Source organism: Solanum stenotomum, chromosome 3, assembly GCF_019186545.1.
Source record: "Solanum stenotomum isolate F172 chromosome 3, ASM1918654v1, whole genome shotgun sequence".
In the NCBI taxonomy this organism is placed as follows: domain Eukaryota; kingdom Viridiplantae; phylum Streptophyta; class Magnoliopsida; order Solanales; family Solanaceae; genus Solanum; species Solanum stenotomum.
Window position 1 is genome coordinate 3,540,632 of NC_064284.1, and position 9,374 is coordinate 3,550,005.

At 36.6% G+C, this 9,374-nt stretch overlaps 2 protein-coding genes across 4 annotated transcripts; one reads left to right on the top strand and one right to left on the bottom strand.

Annotated features, from left to right (window-relative positions):
• The first annotated feature begins 92 nt into the window (after positions 1–92).
• On the top strand, positions 93–3,364 carry LOC125860125 (zinc finger CCCH domain-containing protein 25). Of its 2 annotated transcripts, XM_049540023.1 has the most exons (5): positions 93–225; positions 465–661; positions 760–869; positions 1,034–1,221; positions 2,241–3,359. In XM_049540023.1, the coding sequence occupies exons 2-5, from the start codon at positions 489–491 to the stop codon at positions 2,829–2,831; spliced, it is 1,062 nt and encodes a 353-aa protein (XP_049395980.1). In that variant the 5' UTR covers positions 93–225; positions 465–488; the 3' UTR covers positions 2,832–3,359. The 2 variants fall into 2 exon arrangements, with proteins under 2 accessions (XP_049395980.1, XP_049395981.1); XM_049540024.1 differs by lacking the exon at positions 93–225 and having other exon boundaries at positions 2,241–3,364.
• Positions 3,365–3,898: 534 nt separating this feature from the next.
• On the bottom strand, positions 3,899–8,732 carry LOC125860128 (anamorsin homolog). Of its 2 annotated transcripts, none has more exons than XM_049540028.1 (8): positions 8,582–8,732; positions 7,641–7,788; positions 6,924–7,078; positions 6,764–6,844; positions 5,986–6,145; positions 5,763–5,896; positions 5,151–5,225; positions 3,899–4,174 (listed from the first exon to the last, which is right to left on the bottom strand). In XM_049540028.1, the coding sequence occupies exons 1-8, from the start codon at positions 8,582–8,584 to the stop codon at positions 4,136–4,138; spliced, it is 795 nt and encodes a 264-aa protein (XP_049395985.1). In that variant the 5' UTR covers positions 8,585–8,732; the 3' UTR covers positions 3,899–4,135. The 2 variants fall into 2 exon arrangements, with proteins under 2 accessions (XP_049395985.1, XP_049395984.1); XM_049540027.1 differs by having other exon boundaries at positions 6,764–6,847.
• Between the last annotated feature and the right edge of the window lie 642 nt (positions 8,733–9,374).

The following is a 9,374-nucleotide window of genomic DNA, read 5'->3' on the forward strand; positions in this document are numbered from 1 at the left end:
CGCATATTCAAATTAATCCGAGATTAATATAAATAATCAACCGAGTTATCTCAGTTAAAATCAGAGACCTTAAAAATGTTAAAATAGTTACTTTTTCCCTTTCATTCTTTTTTTCTCGGCAGAACTACACAGCATCTGCAGAACTCTGTTGGGATTAACAAGAAGGAAACCTTCTGCTGCTTCATCTTCTGTTTCGGCCAAATACGAAATCACGCCGGATAACAGGTATCGTCTTCTCCGACCATGGTAACCAGAGCTCAGATTTTCTTATTAAGTTCAAAACCCTAGGTTTTCTATTCATACTTACCTTGCTCCATGCCTTTTGTTTGATTGATTGAAATTGAAAAAAAAAACGTCTCAGTTCATGTTTATCTCTTCTAACGATGCATCTTCTTGGATTTAAGTAGATAATGCTTGATATCTCCAAAATAAACTAGTTATTCCTTTACTAAATGACTACCTAGGTTTTGAGGAATTGGAATACTGCAATGAATCCGTTGACGCTAGTGAAGCGCATTCAGAATATTAATGCAAAAGAAGCATCTTTAGGGATCTCCGATCAGGCATCCTGGCATGCTAGATACAAAGATTCAGCTTATGTATTTGTTGGTGGAATTCCTTTTGACCTCACTGAAGGTGATCTCCTCGCTGTTTTCGCCCAGTAAGTCATCTTACACTTTGAGCATTTCTCATGCCTTGCCCACTTTGTTTTGTTTTCATCCAATAGAAGCGTCTTATAGATTCTTTGATGTTAATTAGGTATGGGGAAGTTGTTGATGTCAATCTTGTTAGAGATAAAGGTACGGGCAAGTCAAAGGGCTTTGCTTTTGTTGCTTACGAGGATCAAAGAAGTACAAATCTTGCTGTGGGTATGTCTCTATCTCTCTCTTTCTTTTATTCTTTTAGATTCAACCTTAAAAATAATTTCTAGTGCTTGATTTGTCCTTTCTTTAACTGATAAGATTTTAGATAAGGTCAGTTAGTTCAACATATTTTGGCTAGATAACTCACTTTTTTGTTATTCGACTTGCAGATAACTTAAATGGTGCTCAGATCCTGGGTAGAATAATCAGAGTCGATCATGTTACCAACTATAAAAAGAAAGAAGAAGAGGATGAAGAGACAGAGAGGAAAAAGAGGGAGGAGCGAGGGGTCTGCCGCTCTTTCCAGAGGGGTGAATGCAATCGTGGTGCTGCGTGCAAGTTCTCTCATGATGAGAAGGTTTGCTCTTAGTCTTTCCTTTTGTTCTTGTATATTGTCTTGTTTCTTTATATGTCATCTTCTATGTAATGTTATTATTATTATAATTTGCGTTGTGATAGTAGTTTGGGAAGTGTAGTCACTTCTGAATTTGTATAATGAATGTTGCTTGGGTTCAGTCTGTGTATATTAGTTTGTGCAAGTTGAGTTCAACAGCGGTATCTGGCCATATGCTTTACCGGGAGGTAATAGTTGCAATGGCTTCTTCAAGTGTATTTGTGAATATGCTAGGGATGGAGAACACACTCCTCTGTCAGTTTAGAAAACACACACACACACACTCCTCTGACAATTTTGACTTTGACATGTGTATGGAGAAAACAACAACATACCCGGTGTAATCCCAGTGTATTGGGAGGAGAGGATCGAATATCGCTTTAGATTGTGTAATTCTACATATCATTGCATTTAGGTGGTAACATTCTCATTTCGTAGAACTTCAGTCTGAAAGGTAGTGAAACTCAATAGTCCTAGTTTTGAGTAATATCTTGAGCAAAGCTGTAGAATGTTGAAATGAGACTTAGTTGTCCTTCTGCACCCAAGGGTGTGAGTAGTGAGTAGCAGTCAATGAAGTGGAATGAAAACTAAGGGAGATCAAAATTTAACAGTCTTTTGTTCCATTGTTAGGAGTTTTTCTCATTACCTCATTAGGAAATTGGGTTATCTTTCTTATGATCTTAGGCCTTAACTGCTGCTAGTTTCCTTGCATAGCACAATTTTAAAAGCTTTCTTTTGGAGAAGCAGCACCTTTGTTTTTCAAAACTGTCTGCTGATTATTCTCTTGAAGCTTTACTTTTAAACTAAGGTGATCATACGAATTTCCTGTAAAAGTGAAACTGGTAAGCAGATTTTTTCTTTTCTCACAATGTTCTGTGATCTCTTGACCCTCTTTCTCCATTTGGAGTTTTCAGCTTTCTAAACTTCTAAGACATCTTTTATATAATTAGGGTACTAAAATTCATTTTCTTTTTTGCCTTTAGAGAGCTGCAAACACAGGTTGGGGTGCTGAGGAAGATCGAAGTTCGAGATGGGCCCATGACAAAGCTGAAAATTCTAAGAAGGATGGAGGATCTGGCCAATGGGGTCGGCCTCCTCGGCCTGACTACAAGGAAGAGGTCAAAGTCTCTGATACAGATCCAAGAAATTCTAAAGCAAAAATTAGTGACATAGAAAGGAATGAGCAGAGAGATTCGACTGCAAGAGATCATTATAAGAGAGATTCAACTGCAAGAGATCACTATAAGAGAGATGTCGAGCAGCACAGGTCAGAGCGGAAGGAAAAGGGAAGTAAATACAAAGAAGATGATCTGGATAGGTCACATGTGGAGAGAAGATCTAGGAGGTATGATGATGTACAAGACTCGGGGGAAGCTAGTGAGAGAAAATCTAGGAGGCATGATGATGTGATCTCAAAGGAATATGATGATAGGAGAGATGAAAGAGGACAAAAAAGATATGAATCTGAATCTTATCATACAGAAAAAAGAGAAAGCAGGGAAATGGAGAAACAATCTCGCCTCCACCGTGATGGACGGGATGAAGAAGATCGGAGGCAAAGATCACATAGATAATGGTCCCCTGATTTAGGACTTCGGTATTATGTCTTGCACTGGTGCATCGATGACTACTGAATTGTATTAAATTTGCAACTTCAGTTCCAATTTCGAGTACAATGCCTTGTCTGACAGCCAAGGTGATCTACCCTTTATACATGAAAGAGCTGTCTCAGAAAGGGGCCACCTGAAATGGAATCTCGGCCTCTTGTGCTCTATACTAAACAAGGGATAGCGAGTATTAGCATCTCAAATATTTTGGTGCAATTAAAGGTCTTGCTGGAAGGATATAAGTTGCCATTTAGTGTACTTATAAGCTGATTTTGTCTCCATTTTGGCTTGAAAGAGCAAAATATTCCGTTTCATTTGATTTGGTCTTCTTAAAATTTCCATAAACTTGAGCTCAGCCTCTTCGAACGTGAGATCCCATTTTGACCCGTCACATTGTTGTAAAACTTGATAATTCACTAGTTTTCAGCGCGTGACACCTCTTAGCTTTACCTGCTCTATAAGTTTAGTGCATTTATTTTGATTGCTGGCCCTTGTTTTTTGGTTTGTTTGTCATGATGATCAAATTGTAACCAGTTGTCTAGTTACTTTTTTGCGATAGTTTTTTCAGATGTAGCTGAGAAACAACACAAAGGTATGACATTGCTCATGGTACAGTTGTTCTGCTGAACTGAAGTCTGAAGCTTTTTTATGTTGAGGTACAGACTGAATTCTGGTCCTTGAATAAAAGGATAAAGTCATCATTTGCCAGCTTAAAGATATCAAGCACATTGCACTGTTTTGAACTAGAACACGAGCTATTAGAAGAATGCCATTGAGAAATAAGGATAGTATAATGTTGGCATATGAGACATCTTTATCAGCAATATTACGCAGCTCCATCAAATATGAGCTAGCAAAAGCGCAGAGTCAAGAATTGACTCGAAAGAAGTTTGATTTTGCATCCACACTTAATAAGACACTCTTTTCCCCCACAAATGCCTCCAAGATAACCAATCCTCTAGCTTAATCCTAGTGCTCATCTTTTTCTTCCATCAAGCAATGAATGGAAAAAGGACTTCAATACACAACTGAAGAACAGATAAAGGAATGACTAGAGGTTTAAAGAACAGCTCCAAAGATCAGAAAGTAAATTTCCAAACTCTTGCGTCCTGTCATGTAAAACCATGTCAACTCTGAGTGATCTAACAGCAGTTCACAGAACACTGTTTGTGTATCTTCCCTTCGACAACAGTACATAATTCTCTCATCTTACATCAACCAAAAGAGAACGAACAAACAAATCTTTGACATCAGTGTAATAGTTTCTGGAATTAGATGTCAGCATCAAGAAAGTTCGCGGAAAGCGTGACCTGCCAAATGAGAGAGATAGTGGTGTCAGACTCTCACAATACTATCACAATGCAAACAAGAACATACTAATAGAATCAACAACGATCAGGGCTACCCTAAAATCCCTCAGTGAAGCACCTCATCAAGTGCCATGGCCCTAAATGATAATGTTGGATAATGATTCACATTTCAACAAGAATCACAAACCAACCACCAACCAAATCCTCAGTACCATCAATTTGATGGCCAAGGCTCCAACAATGTTCAATAAACTATCAAACTGGATGGTCATCGAGAATTTTATAATGAAGATAATATTAGCTACCCCCAAGAATTCACCACGTCCATCTCTTAGAGATTGTTCTTTGGAAAGTAAATAATCTCTAAAATTTAATTCATTTAGAATTCAAAAGAAACAACAGCAGCAGTATAATCAATGATCAGATGAGATCCAAGAAGGTAAGAGACAATGTCGTTTTTCAATGTCCAAGTCAGATTTGGTGGGGAAAAGACATCAATAACTCAATCATTTATCAGATCAATTAGAAAAAAAGACTGCACTATGCTGTCAACAACGGATGGAGAACTTGAATGTCTAGGCCAAATGAAGATGCACCACAATGTCAAACAACTCAAATGATTAAGTATATAGTTTGATCTTTACTTCCATGATGAACATAATAACAAACATCCTGCAGAGTTGATCATTCTCTTCTCATATTATGTTTCCCAAACATCACAAGTATAGAACCCCCCACCCCTTTGCAACACTTCTTCCACGTGTTCTCAGAGTTCAAAAAACTTATAGTCCTATTGCAATTAACACTGGCGTCTGAACTACAAAATGTTAGTAATTGTTGCCTTCCCGTGTACTGCAATCTTTTTCCTCTAGTAAGTAATAGATATATTAATAGATACTTATTCCTGTATAAGTTTATAACACAACCGACCTCACAGAGAAAAAGAACAGAAACGTAGCTTGTGTTTGACATGTACCTTTTCACCAAGTTTGAATGGAGGAAGACCCTTATAAGGGCATGTACCACAACGGAAAGCATCACCTAGACCACACTGTAAACATAGAAGATGTCACCCAAAAAAAAAAACAATTAAAAAGGGAGCCAAATGCAAAACTCAAAAGGAAGATCAAGAATGATAAGGACGAAGAAAGAAACCAACTAGTTGTTCAGCTGTCTACTAATCACACTATAAACATCAATCAATTACCAAATGACACAAATTTGGCAATATTGACAATTGGCGTGCACTAGGTTTCAATTTACCAGCAGAAACTACTTAACTAATGTACTCAGTCCTATAAAACTGGAGTGCTTTAGAGCTTGAAATAAGAAAATGAAATAGGAACAACCACGTTGGTCGGACCGAAATAGTGTCCAATGAAACCCATGATTGTTATCATTTGTTATTTAGTTCCCTTTCTTACTTCCATAGCAGCCAGTTCTTTTTTTGAATTTTATAGGATCAGAAGGAACCGTGATAATAACCTCGGGTGGAAATATCATACTTTCCTTGCTTCCCAAAGGGATCTACTAGTTTGGCAAAAAGAGTAATCAACTATATGACAAATCGATATAGAAGAAACCATACACTGCCACAAGCAGACTGTGGATTATCCAGTTGTTCAGCAGTTGGCCCAAGTTGCACTTTAGTCTCTGCTTCAGCACGTCCGCACGAACAATTTTTGCATGCTTTCTTTGTTTTTCCGACTTCACAATCCCCAACTGCACCAGCAAGTGAGCAACAAATTGAGTTCAATGTACTACTGATAAAACTAATAATGTCAGAGATAAACTTATTGCACTTCTCTTACCATTTGGCAATTGAGGTTTCTTCAGATCTTCTTCAGTGAGAAGGCTATCCTCATCAATGAGATCTGAATCATCATCAATCTGAACTTTCGGTAAACTTTTCGTGATTTTCTTGATAGAGAAGGATGAACCAACTTTCCATGAAGGTTTCTTTGCTGTTATCTGTTGACAGATTAAATCAGCCATATGACTTTTTAAAGTCAAGATCAATAACTTCAAGGCTTTTTTACAACAACATCTGTGCCCCAATCCCAACTTAATTGGGGTTGGCTTTGTGAATCCTCTAATTGAATTCCACTTCATTTGGGCCCATTTCATTTGACTACTCAATTAATCAGTTAGAACAGGTGGAGGTTCTGTAAAACTAGGGATTCTCTAGATCTCAAAGTTGGGACCATCATAGAATATTGAACCGACCCAAAAAGACTACTATCAAACACTAGATACTGTCACTGTGAAGACTAACTTCAAGGCTTTTAAAGAACATTAGTGTATGAGAGCACCACACCAATAACAATAAAACCACAGGTCGCAGTTGAAAACTGAATAAAGATCAAACTGTATTATCACTTCAGTGCCTAAGAGTAGCAGCACACCAATAACAATAAAGCCATGAATGACTCTAATGCCATGAAAAAGCTGTTAAGAATCTTATCAGAACTTCTTTATTTATAAAGCGAGGTGTTATCACAGTTTAAAACAAGGAAAGTAATATTGAAGTGGCGAGCATGCGGAGGAAGAAAAGAAGCAAGATATAAGGCACATGGATGAAATACTAACCACGATAGAGTGGCCGGCTTCAGATGACTGAGCATCAGAGAATCCAGCCAACAATAACTTGCGCTCGTGGGTGGAGTTTGCCTGCTATACGGAAAGGACAGTTCAGAGCCCACACAAATTCTCCAAGGAAAAAATATGTACAAAGGGACATTTCACACACCTTCGAGACTGATTGAGAACTTAGGCTAAGTAGGACTGTTCCACCTGGCTTCAACACTCTTGAGATGTCCCCACACATTTTATCACTAGGAAACTCAAGGGACCTACAGATGAGAGCAACAATGTCCCTAGATGCAGACTCCACTGATGTCAGACCTGTAATAACCAGATTTTAACCCAGGAAAAAAGAATAAATCATCATGGCCAAGGGACAAGCACTTATCAGATAGAGGTACAAGATGATTAAGTAGAGGTCGCAGAGAGAGGGAAAACGGAAAGGAAAAAAAGACGAGTTTGCACTCTTTCCTAACCAACTTGAGAACTTCTTTCTCCACACATGCTTCTCTATCTCTCACTCTCTCTCTCACACACAAAGAAAACAAAAAAAAAAGTTCATGTTTTAAAGGCATAATTATGGTAAAGAAGAGCTATTTTCTTCTGTTTCCTAACCAATAGCAATCTTTTTTTGATAGGTGTAAACATTGCAACAAACTTTTTCTTTGATAGTATAAACATAGGAACGAACTTAAGAAGAGAGAAGCCAAGAGAATCATAAAATCCATATAGACGCACATCCAAAAAATGAAGAGATAAACATCTGACTGCTGACAAGAAGTGAGCAGAATATTGACACAGTAAACAAAATGAGTCACTCGTGATCACAGCATAAGTAGGCTAGAGAAGTATCACTTAGCAGACATTAAGGAGAGAATTTTACTCTGGGTTGAAGCTTGAGTTACAATCATAGGATCCAACTTCTCAACTCCCTCTTTCTTCAAGATACTGATGGCATTGTATACCACACTAATTGGTACCATAACATCCTCGACAAGCACCAATATACTACCATCTCCAAATTGACCGTCCTACAAAAGAATGAAAACCCAAATTTAGAGTAAAAACAATCATACATCCCCAAAACTAAAAGATAGAATGAGTTTGCAACATTTACATCTCAAGGAACCGTGTTAGCAAGAAAACAACACATTCCACCTTCCCCTAATAAAGTGGCAAAATGACCAAATTGCGGCTCAAACCAGGAAAACTAGTTCAATTTCCTATATACTATCACAATTTTATGTTCTAGGTACATAAATGCAACGCCCTAAAACTAGAATCATGAGAAAGTGGTTAGTTTACCCATGTGAATACACATCCTAAAGAGTAACATAAGCATATGAAGATCGGCTCAAGCCAAGACTCCTCATTAACTAATGATGAGCCTACCACAATAAATTGACCTAAATGTGTACATTCCAATTCGGAATAAGAACTGCTAAGTGATAAACATTTAGCCCTATGTAATCCAACTTATCTATAGTCTTCAAAGTCAAATATTACGAATTTCACATTTTTCCTCTTGCCTCCTTCTTACCCTTTCTTGATAAAACTCACAGTCGGAAGAAAAAAAACGCTAACAAACACAAAAGGAAAACGACCATTGGAAAATAAATTTCCAAGAAAATAAAAAATACAAATTACTTCTGCCCATTAATTTTTTCCTGATAAAGCTCTAGGAAAACTCACGATAAAAGAAAAATAAATAGGAGCTTTAGAAACACTAAATTTCCAAGAAAAGAAGAGAGCTACTAGGTCAAGAATTCACTGGAAACATGTAAAGTTCAATTTCGAAAGAAAGAACAAATACAAGAAACTCACCATACTGATCAAGAAAACAGTTGAATCGTAAATACTAAGAAACTTCAGGCGATAGATGATCGGAGATCGGAGTTGTGCGGCGGTGAAGTCAAAAGTGCCGGTGACAAATGTCTCTGCTTTTTATTCGTCTTCAAACCTATTTATACTTTTCTCTTTCTTTTTAACCGACTTCAACTAATTGGGTCGGATCTAAACATAATGGTATTTGAGATTACTAATGCTGGGATTAGTAATGTAGGGATTAATAGTGCATGAATTAGTAATGCAAGGTTTATTTTTATAAAGTGTTTGATTCATTGGTTCCTACCCTATTTTGAAATTGGGTTAAAACTTTATAAAAAACTTATTTCCAATTATACCCTTGAATTATTAGTAATTAGATTAAGATAAATATTTGCCGGACAATATTATTTTTTTTATGGTCTTCTAACTATCTATGAGAAGAACAATTTTTTTGTCATGTTTGCCTTTTTTTTCCACTTAAATTATTTGAGGATAAATAATTGTCATCTTAGTAAATTTATTACTTACAAAATGTCAATTTTCAATTAAAAAAAAGATAAACTATCAAATTTTTAAAATTGAAAAGACGTAAACAGTAGTAAAACTAAATAAATCATCTACATTCTCATGTTTGGTTGGTGAGTAGAAAATATTTTCCGGAAAAGATTTTTAGTGTTTGATTTATGAATGAATTTTTTTTTTGAGAAATATCTTTTATTTTTACTAGAGTAGAAAATAATTTTTGAAATTGAAAATAGTTTTTAAAAACAAACTTAAATTTTTTTTGGGG

What these genes read in the sequence shown, in the direction of transcription:
- LOC125860125 (XM_049540023.1), top strand. Translation starts at nt 489, where the DNA reads ATGAATCCGTTGACGCTAGTGAAGCGCATTCAGAATATTAATGCAAAA. An exon ending in CTCCTCGCTGTTTTCGCCCA is followed by an intron (nt 662 to 759) that starts GTAAGTCATCTT and finishes GATGTTAATTAG; the next exon opens with GTATGGGGAAGTTGTTGATG. An exon ending in AGTTCTCTCATGATGAGAAG is followed by an intron (nt 1,222 to 2,240) that starts GTTTGCTCTTAG and finishes TTTTGCCTTTAG; the next exon opens with AGAGCTGCAAACACAGGTTG.
- LOC125860128 (XM_049540027.1), bottom strand. An exon ending in GAAACCTCAATTGCCAAATG is followed by an intron (nt 5,897 to 5,985) that starts GTAAGAGAAGTG and finishes TTGCTGGTGCAG; the next exon opens with TTGGGGATTGTGAAGTCGGA. An exon ending in CACAGTCTGCTTGTGGCAGT is followed by an intron (nt 5,226 to 5,762) that starts GTATGGTTTCTT and finishes CTATGTTTACAG; the next exon opens with TGTGGTCTAGGTGATGCTTT.